The sequence below is a fragment of the Macaca thibetana genome, chromosome 16 (assembly GCF_024542745.1).
Source record: "Macaca thibetana thibetana isolate TM-01 chromosome 16, ASM2454274v1, whole genome shotgun sequence".
NCBI lineage: Eukaryota > Metazoa > Chordata > Mammalia > Primates > Cercopithecidae > Macaca > Macaca thibetana.
In genome coordinates this window covers 73806939-73827914 of record NC_065593.1, presented here as the reverse complement: position 1 = coordinate 73827914, position 20976 = coordinate 73806939, and the positions used below count along the sequence as shown (strand labels likewise).

Sequence of the window (20976 nt, the reverse complement as noted above, 5' to 3'; positions counted from 1 at the left end):
CAGAAACTTCTACATTCCTGATCGATTTATATTTAACCAGCCTAATCAGTGCTATCTCTATGATGATTTTCAAACGTCCCCTTTGTCCCCTTGCTACTGCCAACACTCTCACTGCCTTCTCATGCACGTCTACTGTGCCCTCGAGGACCTCCTGCCTAGATTAATCCAGTCCTTGTCACCTCCTGCTGCTGCTACCACACCTTGCCAACACCAAGAGGATGATGTTCCTAATAATCACTGGAATCTTGACACTTCATTTCCCCAAAACCTTTCGCAGCTCCTCATTGTTCACCCAAATGAAGCAAAAACGCTTATCACAGCTTTAGAGACTTTCGATGATCCGAAGCTATCTCAGCTTGGTCGCTAGCTCTCCCCTTGATCAACCTCTATGTCATGGAAATGGTTTTGTTTGCTCTTGCTTTCCTTACTCTTTTAACTTAGAATGCCACTCAACATATCTACTAGTTAAAATCCTACTTATGTTACTTACGTCTCATTCAAATGACATCTCTCCCAATTAATTTTCCCTGATTTCCTCAGCAGAATATGATTTTCCCTATAGTCACACTGTCTTGCATTCTAGTTATCTGCATAGTGTACTTGCAGTATTTTTCTTGCAGTCACTATTATTTTATCTATTTGAGGACAGTGGCCCGCTCCCTCATTTTTTATATACCCACAGTGCCTGGGATAATGCCTTTCTGGGATATAAAAATTCAGGTTTCTAATACTAATTTTTAAATTATCTTTACCCTGTAAATTAGTTAGCATCATGTATAAACCTACATTTGACAAAGTTCATCTCCTATTAAAAAGAGGCATTTGGAATGTGAATATATAATGCAAGAAAATTAAGGCCTAAATTGGATGTGTTATATGTCTGAGTTTGGCATATCCAATTTTCTTAAATCAAGGTGCACAGGTATCTGTGCCATTTAAAAACATTTACTTAGAAATACTTTGAACTGCTAGAAGAGTCAACTGAAGCCAAGGTGAGGTGTGTGTAAGAGTTAACAGAAAAGATAAGTGGCAACACCACTTTCTTTCCATCAGTCTCTCACTTTCCATCAGTCTCTCTTTTATCTGCTATTGTCGAAGTCTGAGACTATACCATATAAGAATATTTCCTGGCCGGGTGCGCTGGCTCATGCCTGTAATCCCAGCACCTTGGGAGGTCGAGGTGGGTGGATTGCCCAAGGTCAGGAGTTTGAGACCATCTTGGCCAACATGGTGAAACCCCATCTCTACTAAAAATACAAAAATCAGCCAGACGTGATGGCGGGTGCCTGTAATCCCAGTTACTCAGAAGGCTGAGGCAGGAGAACGCTTGAACCCGGGTGGTGGAAGTTGCAGTGAGCCAAGATCATGCCACTGTACTCCAGCCTGGGTGACACAGTGAGACTTTGTCTCAAAAAAAAAAAATATTTCCCTAATTCCTGACCTGTATATTTTAGCATCGAGACATTATTATTTTATCCTTCTGTGAGGGAATTATCACTAACATCCACTTAGCCTGAACATGTCCTGAGTGGCCCAACCTATTGGTCTTGTAGTCTTCTTCCTTTCAGCAAAGAGGAACTCCATCTGCCCACTGGCTTGGGAAAATAGCCTTGGTGCTGCCCGTGACTGCTCCATGCCACTCCCCATGCCCAGCATATCCCATGAAGCAACAGTGAATGCTGTCAGCTCTACCTACAGAACATATCCCAAATCTGATCAGGTTTTACTACCTTCACTGCTACTGGCTAGACCCAACCCTCTATTACCTTTCCTCTATATTTTTGCAACAGCATTTTAACCAGTCTCTCTACTTCTTCCTTTGCCGTCAATTCAGTCTATTCTCAGCACAGCAGATGATGACATCCCATTCAAGTGTGAGTCAAATCATGTCACTCCCATGCTCAAAATCTGCCAAGCTCCCCTACTCATAGAGAGTCAAAGCAAAGCCCTCTCACTGGCCTACGCAGACCTCCCTGACCTGGACCCACGCCCTCAGGTTCTTCTCTGGCCCCATCACTTTCCCTCTTCTCCTCAGTCATCATTTCCAGACACACCACTTCCCTGCTGTTCCCCCAAGAAGTCAGGCTCACTCCTGCCTATTTATAGTCCTTTTTCCTATTTATTTCTGGGTTCAGAGCTATGCTGTCAAGGGCCAAATCTGCTGAAATCTGACTTTCAAATGATTTAAGGTACAATAAAGCAAGTACCTTAGAATCTCAGTCTATGTAAAATCAATGAAGTAATGGCTAGTATGGTATTGCATACTCTTTAAAGGCTCAACACTATTTGAAGATAAAGAGGGATAGGTGGAAAGAAATTAAACAAAATTAGATGATTCTTCAGTTACCCTTTTCAAGTTTTTTATTCCCAAGATAAAGACTGGTCTTAAGAAATTCCAGAGGCAATTTTGGAAATAGCAATTCACATTTAGTACCTGAATAAAATAGTTATACTTTTTCTGAACATCAAAAGAAAGAATATTTGAGATTGTACCTTGAATATAAGTCTAATCAAAATGTTTAAACATTATATTGACATTTATTCCAATAATAAATAATTCTAAAATACTTTTCTTATTTCTACCAAAATATCAACCTGGGAAGATAAGTCATCATTTATGTGACACTGTTGTAAAAAAACGGTAAAATCTAGAAAAGCTTATTAGACAACCGAGGGAAGATCTGAAACTTAGTCTCCATCTAGGAAAATTCAGGGATACAGCCTCAGTATTTCTAATCAAAATAATATTTGACAATATTATAATATCACTTTATTGCAATGTGTATTTAATTACTATGAAATAGGATATTCCATATAATCCCTTCCATGAAAGTCAAGGGAAAAGTTAGGAAATTCCCTAGATTATTTTACTGATACTTAGACATAGGAGCAAGATACTTAAATTCCTCGATTGAAGAGTTTATACATTTAAAGAGCAATGCCATGTCTACTGCCTGTTGGAGATTAAATATAAGGGTGGTGGCAGTGGATTTTCAACATGGGTTTCAACTGTCTATTAAAAAACCAGTCAAATATCTTACCTTTTCCAGTGTCATCTCTGTCTCAGCGGCATGAGTCTTTTTCAGCTCTATTTTCATCTTTTCTGATTCAGCCTTCAGTTTGTTGACAACAATCTCGTGTTCCCTTGTAGCCCTTTGCTTTTCCTCTTCACGAAGAAGACCAAGCTCTACCAGCTGCTGTTTCCGCTGTGAGTTCACATTGATCAGTTCTTCTCTCAACTTCTGAACCTGGGCCTCCATGTCGGCAATAACCTTGTTTTAAAACATGGAAAAATGGGCAGAGGATATGAATAGGGAAGTCACAAAAGAAGAACTAATGGGCAAAAGGCCAATAAATGAAATAAAAACATATGGAATAGAAAGCTTAGATTGCATTCCATCCTTCCTTCTTTCCTTCCTTCCCTCCCTCTTTCCCTCTCCCTTTCTCCCTTTCCTTCCTTTCCCTTCCTTCCTTCCTTCCTTCTTCACTTCCCTTTCCTTCCTTTCCCTTCCTTCCTTCCTTCTTCACTTCCCTTTCCTTTTCCTTCCTTCCTTCCTTCCTTCCCTTTCCTTCCCTCTCTCCCTCCCTTCCTTCCTTCCCATTCCTTCCCTCTCTCCCTTCCCTTCCTTCCTTCCTTCCATCCTTCCCTTTCCTTTCCTCTCTCCCTCCCCTTCCCTTTCCTTCCCTCTCTTCCTTCCCTTTCCTTCCTTTCTTCCTTCCTTCCCTTTCTTTCCTTCCCTCCCTCCTCCTCCCTCCCTCCCTTCCTTCCTTTCTCCTTCCCTCCCTCCCTCCCTCCTCTACTTCCTTCATTCCATACTCCCATGTCATTCCTTCCCAGCTCAGAGGCAAATACCACCTGGAACATTTTACCATACATTTGGATCTTTAAACAACATATTGTTTAGTTTTACTTGTTTCTAATATCTATGTAAATGGAATATTATATGTATTTTTCTGAAACCTGCTTTTTCAAATATTCAACATCATCATGTTCCTGAAATTCATCCATTGTTCCCTATTTGATTTTTGCTTTTTATTGATTGATTTCTGCTTTTATTTTTATGTCCTTCTTCCTACTTTCCTAAGGTTTATTTTGTATTCCTTCTTCTAACTTCTTATTTTGGATACTTAACTCATTTATTTTTATCATTTCTTCTTTTCTGATTTATAAATATAAGACTACAAATGTCTGACTATTGATTTAGTTCCATCTCTTTGGTTTAGATATGTGGCATTTTCACTATCGTTTAGTTCAAAATGTTTTTTTAAACTTCTATTATGATTTTTTTATTTGACTTATGAACCATTTAGAAGTATGTTTCTTAATTCCCAAGCATATGGGACATATTAGTTTCCCAGGGTTGCCATAACAAAGTAGCACAAACTAGATGGCTTAAAAGAACAGAATTTTATTCTTTCCTAGTTCTAGAGGCTAGAAGTCTTAAAATCAAGGTGTTGGCAGAGTTGGTTCCTTCTGGAAACTCTGAAAGAGAAGCTGTTCCATGCCTGTCTCCCAGCTTCTGGTATTTCCTGACAATCCCTACTGTGCCTTGGTGTGTAAACGCATCGTTCCAGGCAGTGCCGTTGTCTTCAGATGGATTTGTTCTCTCTGAATGTCTGTGTCTCTGTGGTGCTCTGTTTTATAAGGACACTGGTCATACTGGATTTAGGGCCCACCTTAATCCAGCATCACCTAATTTTAACTTGATTACATCTGCAAAGATCCTATTTCTGGCCAGGCACAGTGACTCATGTCTATAATCCCAGCACTTTGGGAGGCCAAGGCGGGTGGATCACAAAGTCAGGAGTTCAAGACCAGCCTGGCCAAGATGATGAAACCCTGTCTCTACTGAATATGCAAAAATTAGCTGGGCGTGGTGGCGGGCACCTGTAATCCCAGCTGCTCGGGAGGCGGAGGCACAGAATTGCTTGAACCTGGGAGGTGGAGGTTGCAGTTAGCTGAAATCGTGCCACTGCACTCCAGCCTGGGTGACAGAGCAAGACTCTGCCTCAAAATAAAAATAAAAATAAAAATAAAAATCTATTTCCAGTTCTGTGTAGACAGGAAATTTTGAGGGGGACACCATTCAACTCAGGAAATGGACTTCAATGGTTATTGTTTTGTCATTCACTTTTAATTGCATCGTGGCCAAAGAATGTAGTCTATCTCCCATTAATTCTTTGCAAATTTTGAGAATGTTTGATGGCAAGTTAGGTAGCCAGTTTTTTAAAAGCTTCATGTATGATTACTAAGAAATGTGTATTCTGTATTTTCTAGTTTTCAGTGCTATATTCTATATATGTCCATCATGTCAAGCTTGTTACATTGTTGAAATCTTCTATCACTTACTTATTGCCACTAACACATTTGTCAGCAATGCAACATTTTCCAAAACACAATGATAAATGTTTCATTTCATGCCTGATGTAGCTTCAACAAGCACTGCATAAACCAACATTTCCTTGACTGGAAACCAGAAAGATAAAAAAGTGACAGGAATCCAAATGTCACATGATGATGCTGGGAATAAGAATACAAAGCTAAATGATGAAAAGTTGCTTTGGTCAAAATATCTACAAGAATTATTTCATTTTCAATATAAATATTATATTCATCCTATTTCTAATTTTAACAATTTTATGATTTCTACATGATAAATAATAATTGCTATAATTTTGAGTGTTTACTTTGCACCAGGCATCTTATACAGATTATTTTAATCTTTGTAACAACCCAGTATGATAGATATTAATATACAAAGTTTTTCCTTATTTTGGATAGTGTTCAGTATACATTAGCTCAACTATTAACCCTGTGGCCTCTCTACACTAGACTGGAAAGGACATCTAGGACAAAAACATTTATGTTAGAGGAAAGAAAACCTGAGCCTTCAAGGCTGGAGGTGATAGGATGTTCCGTTTTTGTCTGGCCTCTCTAAGAAAAGCTTACTTGGACTAGTCGCAAAGGAACATGTAAGAGGACTTCACATAAAAGGCTGATCCTTATAAACCTGAAGTGGAAAAGTTAGTTATTTTTTCTTCAGGAAATCTCTGAAATATTTTAACACTTATTTGTTTCTCTATTTTGTAGATTGATATCTATATATCCACAATCAGCTGTAGATCAATTGTCCATGAAAACAGTCTTTTACCTTTTGTTCTTTGTTTTATAATGATTCCTTTGAACCCAAGAGAAGAGAGAGTCAATGCAATCAGATTCTGAAATAGGGGATACATCTTCTAAAAGCAGATAGACTTTAGCAGTGACAACTGTTATGTTTTTGGGACGCAGAACATTTAAAAAAAAAAAAAAAAAGCTCAGGGATATCAACATGGCAGACAAAGAAAGGTTGCTGGCTCCCTTCCCCAAAATCAATCCTGGAGAAAGCACAGGAAGCATGAATCTGAGATACTAATAATTATAACAATAATAAACATAACAAAAGCAAATTCTGAGAAGCTCCTGAGTGGAATAACAACAGTCCCAAACTGGAGAATATACCTGTGCAAAAGGGAAGGGGGTGCAGCCTGGGGAAGAAAGTAATAGAAAACTGCTGTAAGAAGGTGGGTTGCAGGAATGCTTTACTTTCTGCTCTTGTCTCTCTCTTTTGTTGCCAGGTAAAATCATATCTGTTCCATTACCACACTGGGAGCAAGAACTCAACGTGATGTTGACATCAGTCAGTCAATACCAAGGAAAGCAAAGCCTTCCTTGGGTGAGGAATTGAAGAAAACAGGCGCAGCCTTCTGTGAACTTCCCGGGAATTCCCCCTTCCATACCCTTCCCTCCAAATGCCCAGGACTAATGACTTAGTCATTAGACACTTATTTCTAGGACCTTAGGTAAATTCCCGAGCAGCAGGTTTTCCTGATGAAGTAACTGTGAAAGGGAGTGGTACGGCAATGAAGGGCTCTGTCTTGGGGTTCATAATCTCCTCCTTCCATAAGCTCATCCAACAGGTCAGGGACTAAAGGTGGGCCTTGTGCTCTTTCCCAGTCAGGATAGCTGATAGTCCCAGGGGAAAATGGGCTCCCTGGCCAAAGTAAATAAACCTGAGGAGCAAAACTACTACCAAAAAGAGACACCTAAATAACATATATTATCTGAAGCAGTATAATTGGAATAGATGAAACAAGAATTTTTTAAGTGCATAATAGCCCGGGTGTGTTGGCTTATGCCTGTAATGGCAGCACTTTGAGAGGCCAACGCAGGTGGATTGCTTGAGCCTAGGAGTTCAAAACCAGCCTTGGCAATATAGTGAAGCTCCTTCTCTACAGATAATACAAAAATTAGTTAGGTGTGGTGGGGTGTGCCTGTAGTCCCAGCTACTCAGGATGCTGAGGAGAGAGGATCAGTTGAGCCCAGGAGGGTGCAGTGAACCATGAGCATACCCTGCACTCCAGCCTGGGTGACAGAAGGAGATCTTACCTCCAAAAAAAGTCCATAATAAACACACAAATAGTAACATATATACTTAAAATACTGAAAAGTGTAATGGAAGAAGTTACAGACATGAAGCTGTAATTAATAAGTCATAAAAGAAGGAAAAAGTGAAAATGATAGGAAAAAGAGCAAGTTAGCTAGAGCCAAAGAATAGAACTGTGCATTGGAAGGATGGTAAGATTGAAGAACTCCCTTGGAGGCAGCAGAGAAAGATAATAATACAGAAAACGTAAAAGAAAAGCTAATATTTATGGAGGACAGAGGAAGCAACAACATCTAAATAATGGAGTCTGAGAAAAATAGATACGGTAAGATTTTATCCAAGCTCAAGCTGATTTGAAAGTCTGCTTTTTATCACATACTGTATCATCTCAAAGTATTAAGAATTTCTCATAAAGAGTACATATTTATTGTACTTTATTAATTTGTTATTATGCATTTCTATCCCCCAATATTCACTATGGTTAGTACAAAGTTAACATCCAAAAGCCATAAGGCCATAATGTCTGTTTTTGATAATTAAAAACTACAGACATTTTTATAGATTTGGGAGCACAAGTGCAGTTTTGTTACTTGGGTATATTGCATAGTGGGAAAATCTGGGCTTTTAGCATAACCACCAACCAAATATTATACATTGTGACCATTAGGACAATTTTTTAAAATGAGGAAAAATGTTAGTTTTCCAAAAGCACTGAGACCATCCCAAATTGAATTTTAATCTCTGTCTATGTACATAAAAGTGTTTTATGTACCCATTTTTAATTTAATTCCCATTTATTAGCATATTTGTCACATTTAGTGGCTCCCTGGTATTTCATCCTTCCAGTCCAGGCATATCACAGAGATATTGTGGGTTTGGTTCCTGACCACCTCAATAAAGCAAATATTGCAGTGAAGTGAATATTGCAATGAAGCAAATATCTCAATGAAGCAAATATCTCAATAAAGTGAGTCACATAAATTGGTTGGTTTCCCAGTGCATATAAAAGTTATAGACTATTCAGGAGTGTCCAAAGGAGAGAACACAGTCGTGGGTTCTTAGTTTCTGTTTTTGGTTGGGCCAGTAAAGCGCCTTCCTCATCCCTCTTTTCTATTATCACTAGAGACAGAAACTTAAAAACCATGGCTTCTGGCTGCTAAAAGCCTAAAGCAAAACAAAACAGAACAACAACAACAAAATAAAGTGGGTTGGACAAGCTTGCAGTTTATTCAGTGAGCATTATGTCTAAAAAACAATGTGCATTCCTTCATTTAAAATACTTTATTGCTAAGAAGTGTTAACAATCATCGAAATCATTCTTAAGTCCTAATCTTTTTGCTGGTGGAGAGTCTTGTCTTGATATTGATGGCTCGCTAACTGACCATGGTGGTGGTTGTTGGAAGCTAGGCGACTGTGCCAATTTCTTAAAATAAGACAAAAATGAAGTTTACCATGTTGATTGATTTCCATTCACAAAAGATTTCTCTGTAGCATTCAAAGCTGTTTCATGGCATTTTATCCACAGTATAACTTTTTTCTAAATGGAAGTGAATCCTCTCAAACCTGCTACTGCTTTATCAACTAAGTTTATCTAATAGTCTAAATCTTGTATTGTCAGGTCAACAGTGTTCCCAGCATCTTCACCAGGTAGAGATTCCATCTCAATACTTTCATTGATCACCCATAAGAAACAGCTCCTCATCCATTCAAGATTGATCTTGAGACTGCAGCAGATGACTTGAAATTACAGCAATTCAGTCACATTTTCAGGCACCATTTGTAGTTATAGATCGCTTGCTATTTCCATCACACCTGCAGTGACTTCCAATGAAGTCTTGAACCCCTCAAAGTCATCCATGAGGGTTGGAATCAACTTCTTCCAAATCCTGTTAATACTGATATTTTGACCCCCTCCCATGAATCACAAATATTCTTAATGGCATCTGGAATGGTGAGTCTTTTCTGGAAAGTTTTCAATTTACTTTGCCCAGATCCATCAGAGAAATTACTATCTATAGCAGTCATAACCTTATGAAATATATTTCTTACATAACAAGACTTCTTGTTATGTAATGACTTGTTATGTAATGACAAAATGACTCCTTGATCCATGGACAACAGAATGGATGTTGCGTTAGCAGGCATGAAAATGACATTCATTTCCTTGTATATCTCCATCAGAGCTCTTGGGTGACCAGGTGCATTGTCAATGCACAGTAATTATTGGAAGGAATCTTTTTTTCTAAGCGGTAGGTCTTAAGAGTAGGCTTACAATATTCAGTAAACTGGTCTCTAAACAGATGTGCCGTCATCTAGGCTCTTATTTCATTTAGAAAGCACTGGCATATTAGATTTAGCATCATTCTTAAAGGCCCTAGGATTTTCAAAATGATAAATGAGTATTGGCTTCAACTTAAAGTCACCAGCTGCATTAGCTCCTAACAAGACAGACAGCCTGTCCTTTGAAGTTTTGAAGCCAGGCATTGACTTCTCCTCTGTAGCTATGAAAGTCCTAGATGGCATCTTCTTCTAAAAGAAGGCTCTTTGGCTACACTGAAAATCTGTTGTTTAATATAGCTACTTCCACCAATGATCTTAGCTAGATCTTCTGAATAGTTAGATGCAGCTTCTACATTAGCACTTACCGCTTCACCTTGCACTTCTATGCTATGGAAATGACTTCTTTCCTTAAACCTCATAAACCAACTTCTGCTAGCTCCAGACTTTTCTTCCACAGCCTACTCACCTCGCTCAGCCTTCAAAGAATTGAAGAGAACTAAGGCCTTTCTTTGAATGAGGCTTTGGCTTAAGGGAATATTGTGGCTGGCTTGATCTTCTATTTAGATGCCTAAAACTTGCTCTGTATCAGCAATAATGCTGTTTTTTCTTCTTATCATTCATGTGTTCACTAGAGTAGCAGTTTTAGTTATTTAATTTCATTCAAGAACTTTTCCTTTGCATTCACAACTTGGCTAATTATTTGGCACAAGACAACTTTCAACCTGTCTTGGCTTTCAACATGCCTTCCTTTCTAAGTGCAACCATTTCTAGCTTTTGATTTTAAGTGAGAGATGTGTGACTCTTCTTTTCATTTGAATATTGAGAGGTCAGTGTAGGGTCAATTGGCTTAATTCAATATTATTGTGTGGCAGAAAATGGGGAGGCCCAAAAAGAGAAAGAGAGTTAAGTCAAAGTACAGGAATACCTTTGTAATGTTTTTTCCTAGTTGCTCTACAGAAACACTGAATCCATTTCCAGTGTGAACAACAGTGTATGTTTTGGTAACTGAGAGGAAAACATTTTTAATTGCCAGCAATAGGCAGTATGCAATGACTTTAGTTCAACAGTGATGTTCAAATAGAAAAATTATACTGAAAAATGCATTGGCTGGGCGCGGTGGTTCACACCTGTAATCCCAGCACTTTGGGAGGCTGAGGAGGATGGATCACGAGAGGTCAGGAGACTGGGACCATCCTGGCCAACATGGTGAAAACCCGTCTCTACTAAAAATACAAAAATTATCTGGGCATGGTGGTGCACACCTGTAATCCCAGCTACTCAGGAGGCTGAGGTAGGAGAATCATTTGAACCAGGGAGTCGGACGTTGCAGTGAGCCTAGATCATGCCACTGCACTCCAGCCTGGTGACAGAGTGAGACTCTGTCTCAAGAAAACAAACAAACAAATAAAAAACATTAATGATTCATGGAAAAAATAGAAAATTAAATGAAAGAACTTAATGCATAAGATCTATATGCAGAAAAATATGAAACTGTGAAGAAAGATGATATAGTTTGAATGTTTGTCCCTGAAAAATCTCAGGTTAAAATGTGATCTAAAATGTTGAAGGTGGGGCCTGGTGGGAGGTGTTTGGGTCATGGGGGTGGATCCCTCATTAATGGCTTGGTGCCATCCTCGTGGTAATGAGGAAAGAGTTCTCTGTTCATGCAAGAGTCAGTTGTTTAAAGGAGTCTGGCATCTTCTCCTCACATTCTTTTGTTTCCTCTCTCGTCATATGATGCGCCTGCTCTTCCTTCACCTTCTGCCATGAGTGGAAGCTTCCTGAGGCCCTCACCAGAAGCAGAGGCTGATGCCATGCTTGTACAGTCTGTAGCACCATGAGGCAAATAAACCTCTAGCAATGACCTGATACTAAAGCTCATATGGGAAGCCAAAAGACCTGGAATAACCAACATAATACTGAAGAAAAGAACAAAGTTGGAGGATTCAAATTACCTGATTTCAAGACTTACAATAAAGCTCTATTAATCAAGACAGTAACAACATGGTATTGTCAAAAAAAAAAAACAGACACATAGATTAATGAAACAGAATAGAGGGCCCAGTAATAGACCCACAAAAATAGAATCAACAGATCTTTGACAATGAAGCAAAGGCAATTAAATAGAAAAGGGTTTTTCAACAAATGGTGCTGTAACAATTTAAATATCCAAATGCAAAAAAAAAAAAAAAAATCTAGACATAAAGTTTATATCTCACACATTTCACAAAAACTCAAAATGTATCATAAATCAAAATGTAAAACACAAAACGTTAAAACTTATAGAAGAAAACAAAGGAAAAAATCTAGTGGACCTTGGATATGACAATGTGTTTTTAGATACAACACTAACATAATCCATGAAGGAAAAATATTGTTAAGTTGGACAGTATTAAAATTTTGAAAACTTCTGCTCTGTGAAAGACACAGTTAAAAGAATGAAAAGATAAGCCACAGACTGGGAAAAAATATTTGCAAAGCATATATGTTGATAAGGAACTTGTGTCAAAAATATACAACAAACTTAATTCGAACTACGGGGAAAACAGACAAATCCATTCTTGTAGTGGATTTCATCATTCATGAAAAATGTATTAACTATTTATGGAAGAAATAGAATATTAAATGAAAGAACTTAATGTATAAAATCTATATGTGGAAAGTTATGAAACTTTGAAGCAAGTTTATATTTATATGTATATATAAATACAAGTGTCAACACACTGCAAGAAATTGGTGGTATCAGAGACATTTTTGACAACACTGCAATTAAGTGAGAAACCAATGACAAAATAACACAAATAAAAGCAAAAATAATTCCTCATATACTTTGTGGACATAACAAGTTATTTTAAAGAGATGACAACTTATCTTAGATACAAATAAAAGAAAAAAAAAGACAAAAAAAAAAAACCACACACACACACACAAAATTCTACACTTTAAGTCCACCCACCCCCAACACACATACACAACAAACATTTTGGTTTTCTCAGTTTATATAGTTTAAAATCACCTATGTCTTAACAGATTGTTGTAGCTATTATTGTGATCGATTTGTCTTTGGGGTTTTCTACTAGAGTTATGAGTGAATTGCATACCACACATACAGTAAAAGAGTATTAATCGTTTGTCCATATACTTAATTAAAGTACATTAAACCAGGGGTTTCATGCCTTTAAAAGTTTTCTTTTGCACATTATTTTTTTTCCTTCAGTTTGAAGAAACACCCTTTAGCATTTCTTGCAAGATGGGTCTGTTGGTGGTGAATTCTCTCAGCTTTTGTCTGTGAACAACTTTAACTCTTCTTCACATTTGGATGACATGACAATTTTCCTGGATACAATATTCTTAGGTGACAGTTTTTTGTTTTTTCCTGAGCACTTTGAAACTATCATTCCACTCCCTCCTGGCCTGTATGATTTCCATTGAGAAGGCTGTTGCCAAATGAATTGGAGCTCCTTTATGTTATTTGCTTTTTGAGATGAAGTCTCACTCTGTCACCCAGGCTGGAGTGCAATGGCACAACTTTGGCTCACTGCAACCTCCACCACCAGGGTGCAAGCAATCCTCCCACCTCAGCCTCCCAAGTAGCTGAAACTACAGGCTCAGGCCACTGTGCCTGGCTAATTTTTGTATTTTTATAGAGATGGGGTTTCACCATGTTGCCCAGGCTGGTCTCAAACTCCTGGACTCAAGTGATCTGCCTGTTTTGGTCTCTCAAAGTGCTGGGATTACAGGCATGAGCCACCGTGCCCAGCCTGTTATTTACTTCTTATTTCTCACTGCTTTTAGGATCTTCTCTCTGCCTTGACCTTTGAGAGTTTGATTAAATGCCTTGGAGTAGTCTCATTTGGGTTGCATCTGCTTGGTGTTCTAAGACCTTCATGTTCATGGATATTTATATCTTTCTCAGGAAAGTTTTCTGTTATTATTTCCTTGAATAATCTTTCTACTCCTTGTTCTTGGTCAGCTCCCTCTTCAATGCCAGTAACAATTCTTAGATTTGGTCTTTTGAGGTAACTTTCTGTACCTTCATTCCTTTTCGTTTTTTCTTTTTTCTCCTCTAACTGCGTATTTTCAAATAGCCAGGCTTCAAGCTTACTGGTTATTTTCTCTGCTTATTCTACTGAGAGCCTGTGTAGAATAATTTTTCAGTTCAGCAAATGTATTTCTCAGTTCCAAGATTTCTGTTTGGTTTTTCAAATTATTTCCTTTGTTAAATTTCTCTGATAAGTTTCTGAATTGTTTTCCTGTGTTATCTTGGAGGTCACTGAGTTTCATTAAAACTGCTATTTTAAAAAAACTTTTAAGTTCAGGGGTACATGTGCACATTTGTTATAGAGGTAAACTTGTGTCATGGGGATTTGTTGTACAGATTATTCTGTCACCCTGGTATTAAGCCTAGTACTACCCAGTAGTTATTTTTCCTGATTCTCTCCCTCCTCCGTCCCTCTACCTTCCGACAGGCCCCAGTGTCTGTTGTTCCCCTCTGTGTGTCCATGCAAAACTGCTATTTTGAATTGTCGGATAGAGAGCTCACAAACTGCCCTTTTGTTCAAGTCAGTCACTGGATTTTTGCTTTGTCCTTTTGGTACCGTTTGCTATTGTTTCTTGTGGGTATATGTCTATATCTTTGCATTGAAAGATTATTTATACAGTTTTCTCTGTCCAGATCATTTGGGTTTTGACTGAATATACTTGCTTAGTGAATCTTTATTGCTAGGTTTCTTTAGCTCCAGATGACACCTTAAACCCAGGTTCGCCTTGGCTCTAGTAAATAGTGGAAACACTGCCTTTCCCAAATAGCGGAAGTCCCAAAGTGATTATCCCAGCAGTGTGGGAAGGCTGGCTAAAGGTTTCTGCCCAGGTTCTGTCCGGGGGACCTGGAAAACATACGTCCTACAGACACTCACATCTGGTGTCCTTTGGCCGAAGGTGGGTAGTCCCACCTTCCCTGTTTGTCTTTGCCTGTCCTCAGGAGGAGTTCTCCCTTCAGTCATAAAGCTATCCATGGGTTAAGGACCAATCTCCTGCCAGGGAACCCAAGAAAGTGGGGAAACTGGCTGACCACCTCAATTTCTCTTTTTCCAGTATAGAAACTGTGAGTTGAGGGGAGATTTTTCATGCAGTTGGTGCCTGGCAGAACGGGGAGAAAGGTACTGCAGATGTGAAAGTCCAATGATCCTACTGTCCGCCCAGTATTTTTCCACTTCTCTATGGCCCCAGGAACTCTCTCATACTCATGCTTGAGCTCTGGGTTGCTGTTGGTGAAGATCTGTATATTTTGTTTTTGGTTTTGTTTGGGTGTGTGGGGAAGACAAGTCAGCTTGGTTCTACAAAATGGTCATATTTGTAACTGCAAACAATCCCCATATACTTTGAAATTACAAAACACACATTTATTTATTTATTTAGAGACAGCAGCTAGTCAATGGGAAACTCTCCCTGTATAATTTGAAATTAAAAAAAAAAAACTATCTCTTTATCTTTCTATCAGTCATCTATCTATCTATCTATCTATCTGTCTGTCTGTCTGTCTGTCTATCTAGATATTTAGAAACAGGGTCTTACTCTGCCACCCAGGCTAGAGTGCAGTGGCACACTCATAGTTCACTGTATCCTTGAGCTCCTGGGCTCAAGTGATTCTCCTGCCTCCCTCCTAAAGTAGCTGGGACTACAGGCATGCACCACTATGTCCAGCTAATTTAAATAATTTTTTTATTTTCTGTAGTGATAGGGTCTTGTTATGTGGTGCAGGCTGGTCTCAAACTCCTGAGCTCAAGTGATCCTCCTGCCTTGGTTGCCCAAAGTGGTGGGATTACAGGTATGAGCCACTGCACCCGGCCACGCATACCCAGGCTGGAGTGCAATGGCGTGATCTCGGCTCACTGCAACCTCTGCCTCCTAGGTTCAAACGATTCTCCTGCCTCAGCCTCCCGAGTAGCTGGGGTGACAGCCACCCCACACAGCTAATTTTTGTATTTTCAGTAGAGACGGGGGTCTCACGATGTTGCCAGGCTGGTCTCGAACTCCTGACCTTGTGATCTGCCCACCTCGGCCTCCCAAAGTGCTAGGACTCCAGGCATAAGCCACCGCACCCAGCCAGTGTTTTTTTCTTTTAATGCATTAATGGAGTAAATTATATTATAGGTTATTTTCAAATGTTATATCAACCTTAGGTTACATTCAATTTTTTCCGTAAGATAATATTACTGGATTCAGTTTGCTAATAATTTGCTAATGATTTTTGAGAGAATGACCTGAGGTGTTTTTTTCTGGACTCTCCTTGGCATATTTTTTAATTGATGTTATGCTAGTCTCATAAATTGAGTTGCTGAATGATGCTAACTTTTTTATCCTCTGAAAGAATCAGTATAAGATGAGTTATTTGTTCCTAAATATTCAGTGGAACTGGCCAGTAGGGCCATCTGGGCTTGATATTTTATATCTGGAAAAAATTTTGACTACTATTTTAATTTTTCTGATGGTTATAGGATGATTCACATTTTCCAGTCTTTTACAGAGTCAGTTTTGGTAAATTTTTATAGTTTAGGAATTTTTCCTCTTCATCTAAATTTGATATTTGTTGGCATTTATAAATTTTTATGTCCTTGCATTCTCTACAACTTGGTGATTACATACTTTATTTTTACACATTATTGGACTTGATTTGCTAATAATTTGTATGTGTGTGTTCATGAGTGAGTTGGCCTGGAATTTTTTATTTCTTTACCTGTATCAGTCATCTTTTGGTATCAGTATTATAATCTCTTAAATTGGTTTGAGAGTATTTTTCTCTTTCTCTCTTCTCTGGAAAAGTTTGTAAAAGACTAGAGTGACCTGTCCCATGGGAGATTTTTATAGAACCACCTGTAAAATTACATGAACTCAGTGTTTTCTTTCTTGAAAGATTTTTAACTGTTTTTAAAATTTGCTTAATTATATTAGATTATTTAGCTTTCTGTTTCATCTGGTGACATTTTATGTATTCCTGGAAATCTGTCCATTTCACCTAGGTTCTTCAATTATTGGCATGATGCTTTTTTAATATCTTATTTTTTAATCTCTGATGATCTGCAATATATCCTTTTTAGAATTTAATGTTATTAATATATCTTTTATTGATAACATTACCATAGCTTTATTTTTATTCCCAATATTGTTTATTTGCACTTTGTTCTTTGATCAGTCCTACCTATCAGAAATTGCTTCATTTTTCTAACTTCTTAAGCTGGTTGCCTACCTCATTAACAATTAATCATTTAAAAATAAATGGCAGATTAAGTGTACCCATTTCTCTCATTTTAGCTTCATCCTTCAAGATTTGAGAAACTGATTTTCATTATCAATTATTTCTAAGTATTTTAATTTAAATGTTATGAATTTATTTTTAATTAGGAAATAGGATGACATTGATAAGAATTTATAAGCCACAAAAGTAGATACGGTAAACTATCTTCCACTCACCCCTGACTGTCATCAATAACTACCTCATCCTCACCCAAAATAGTACCAATGTAAAAAGTGTCAAAAGTATCTTGGGTCTCCTTCCAGAGATCAATTCAAAGTGCTTTTAATTTTACCTTAATTTTATCTTATGGAAAAAAATTGAATGTAACCTAAGGTTGATGTAACATTTGAAAATAACCTATAATATAATTTACTCCATTAACGCATTAAAAGAAAAAACACTGGCTGGGTGTCATGGCTTATGCCTGTAGTCCTAGCACTTTGGGAGGCCGAGGCGGGCAGATCACGAGGTCAGGAGCTGAAGACCAGCCTGGCAACATGGTGAAACCCCGTCTCTACTAAAAATACAAAAATTAGCTGGATGGGGTGGCGGGTGCCTGTAATCCCAGCTACTCGGGAGGCTGAGGCAGGAGAATCATTTGAACCCAGGAGGCGGAGGTTGCAGTGAGCTGAGATCATGCCATTGCACTCCAGCCTGGGTGAGAGGGTGATACTCCGTCTCAAAAGAAAAGAGAAAACGTTATGATTATCTGAATACACAGAAAAACATTTGATAAAATTTAACAACAAAAATTCTTAGCAAAATAGAAATAGAAAAGATCATTTAACCAGATAAAAGGTATTTGCCAAAAGAGTCACCAAATTTCATTCATTCTTTATTGTGAAGTTTTAAAATATCCCTTTTAAACTAGGAAGAAGAAAAGAATGTCTACTATACTCGTATTCACAAGTGTATGACAAGAACATAAAAACAAAACTGGGCCAGGCACGGTGGCTCACACCTGTAATTCCAGCACTTTGGGAGGCCAAGGTAGGTAGGTGGATCATGAGGTCAGGAGTTTGAGACCAGCCTGGACAACACAGTGAAATCCCATCTCTACTAAACACACACACACACACACACACACACACACACACACACACACACACACACACACACGCACGCACACAAAATTAGCTGGGCAAGGTGGCAGGTGCCTGTAATCCCAGCTACTTGGGAGGCTGAGGCAGGAGAATCACTTTAACCTGGGAGACAGAGGTCACAGTGAGTTAAGATTGCACCACAGCACTCCAGCCCAGGAGACAGTGCGATACTCCATCTCAAAACAACAACAACAACAACAACAAAAAACCTATCTCTAATAATAGATGTCATGATGGTATATATAAAGAATGAAAAGGAATGTACAAATTATTAGAAATAAGAGCTCAGAATGATGTCTGAATAAATGATCAATGTTCAAAAATCAACTGCAATTTTTATACATCAGCAAAAAAATTATAAAACATTTACAACTATGACAACAAATAAAGAATCTTATAAATAAGTCTATCAAAAGATGTGCAAAACCTTAGGGAAAAATATATAAGGCTGTCTGAAAGACATAAAAGGACAATCTAAATAACTAAGAGATATATCAGGGTGATGAAAGTCTCTTCATCAGTTCTCTGCAGATTAATCTAGGGTGTAAGTCCAATTAAAACCTCAAGAAGAGTTTTCAGGAAACCTGACAAGATGAATTTAAAAGGTACAGGGACAAACATAGTACCATGACACCCCTAAAAAGAAAAAGGTGGTGTGATATTCCCTACAAGAAATGTGGGTCTAACATAATGTTATCATAATCAACACAGTATAGTCTTATCATAGAGAATAGAAAAAATTCGACCAATGAAACAGAATTGAGAGCCTAGAAACAGGCTCACATTGGACAGAGCTGGTATTACAGTGTTGTGGGGATGGGACAAGCCAATGTATTCTAAAAATTATGCTGACACAAGAAGTTATTTATATGGGGAAAAATAAAAGCAGGCCCCTATCTTACACAATAGACAAAAATAAGTTATTTCCATTTTTAGGTCTATATCCAAGAGTAATATAACCCATGTTAACTCAAAAACTTGTAACATGAATGTTCATAGCAGCAATATTCATAACAGCCCCAAAGGAGAAACAATCAAAATGTCCATCAACTGATGAACGGACCAGTGAAATACAGCATATCCACACAGTGGAATATTATTCAGCAATAAAGAGAAATGCAGAACTAACACATGCTACAGTATGAATGAACCTTGAAAACATGCTGAGTGAAGGAAGCCAGTCATAACATACTGTGTGATTCCAATATTTTACATGAAATATCTGAAACAGGCACATCTATAGAGATAGATTAGATTAGCAGATTGCCTAGGTCTGGGAGTATTGAGTGGAAATGAAGAGTGACCACTAATGGGTCTGAGTTTTTGGACAGAGGTGATACAGTTAATGGTGATGATGGTTTCGCAATCCTGAAGATACTGAAAACCACTGAATTGTACAGTGTCAATAGGTGAATTATATGGTATGGAAATTATATCTCAATAAAACTTTTTTAAAAAATCAGTTCTTAGTGGATGAGAGACCAAATGTGAGACAAAACTTTTAAAAATATGGGAGATGGCTTTATGACTTCAAAGTAAGGAAAGGCATGACTTAAAGGGCACTAACTTGAAAAGATTGATGAATTAGATTGCAATACAATTAAGAACCTTTGTTCATCAAAAGACACAAGAAAGAGAACGGAAAACTAAATCACAAACTGGAAGGGAACATCTGCAACATACGTAACTTACAAAAGAATATTATCCAGAATGTCTAAAGTATATCAACAAGTACAAGATAAATAACCCAACAGAAAATAAGTAAGACAATACATGACCAGGCACGTCATAAAAGGCAACATTTTAATAGGTAAACGTGAAAAGGTGCCCAACTTCATTAGTCATCACAAATGCAAATTAAGGCTATTTTGATATCATTTTACAATCACCATATTTGCAAAAAATAAGAAGTCTGACAATACCAAATGTTGGCAAGAATGTGTATCAATGGGTATTCTTACACATTACTGATTTGGTTGTAATATGATAAAACCTTACTGTAAGTTAAATTGGCACTACCTCGGAAAGTTGGACACGTTCATAAGCTATATCCTAGCAATCTGTCGAGAATCTTTTACACATGAACACCAGGCACATGCCCAAGAATGTAGTCAGCAGCATTTGAAGAACTACATAACTCAACTGGTCCCTCGTGGTTGTCACGATTTATCTTGATACAGTGGGGTATCATATACAGCAAAATGAATTAACCAGAGCTGTGCACAACACAATGGGTGAATCTTAAATGTAAGTTACTGAACGAAAAATGCAAATCAGATTATCTACAATATGCAACCATTTTTACAAAGTTCAAAAACAAATAAAAATAAATATTTTGTTCAGAGAATATATATATATGTATGATAAAGCCATAAAATATTATTAGGTAACTATTGACACACAATTATGAATAATGGTTACCCCTGGGGCAGGGTGGTCAGGAATATGGGAAAGGAAGGAGCACACAGGTACAGGCAGCAGTTTTAATAATGTTCCAATTCTGGGCCGGGCGCGGTGGCTCACACCTGTAATCCCAGCACTTTGGGAGGCCAAGGAGAGCGGATCACGAGGTCAGGAGATCGAAACCATCCTGGCTAACGCGGTGAAACCCTGTCTCCACTAAAAATACAAAAAATTAGCCAGGCGAGGTGGCGGGCGCCTGTAGTCCCAGCTACTCGGGAGGCTGAGGCAGGAGAATGGTGTGAACCTGGGAGGCAGAGCTTGCAGTGAGCCAAGATTGTGCCACTGACTCCAGCTTGGGTGACAAAGCAAGACTTCGCCTCAAAAAAAAATAATAATAATATTAATGTTCCAATTCTCAACTTGAGTGGTCAGTTCATGGTGTTCATTTTGTTGTATGTATTAGTATTTA

General features: G+C 38.1%; 1 protein-coding gene across 15 annotated transcripts in view; it reads right to left on the bottom strand.

Annotated features, from left to right (window-relative positions):
• CEP112 (centrosomal protein 112) overlaps positions 1–20976 on the bottom strand; it is a 537631-nt gene that overhangs the window by 216784 nt on the left and 299871 nt on the right. For all 15 annotated transcript variants that reach the window (XM_050762401.1, XM_050762392.1, XM_050762393.1 and 12 more), the window contains one exon: positions 3042–3272. In XM_050762401.1, the coding sequence (XP_050618358.1) occupies positions 3042–3272 (231 nt within the window). The remainder of the gene's footprint in view (positions 1–3041; positions 3273–20976) is intronic.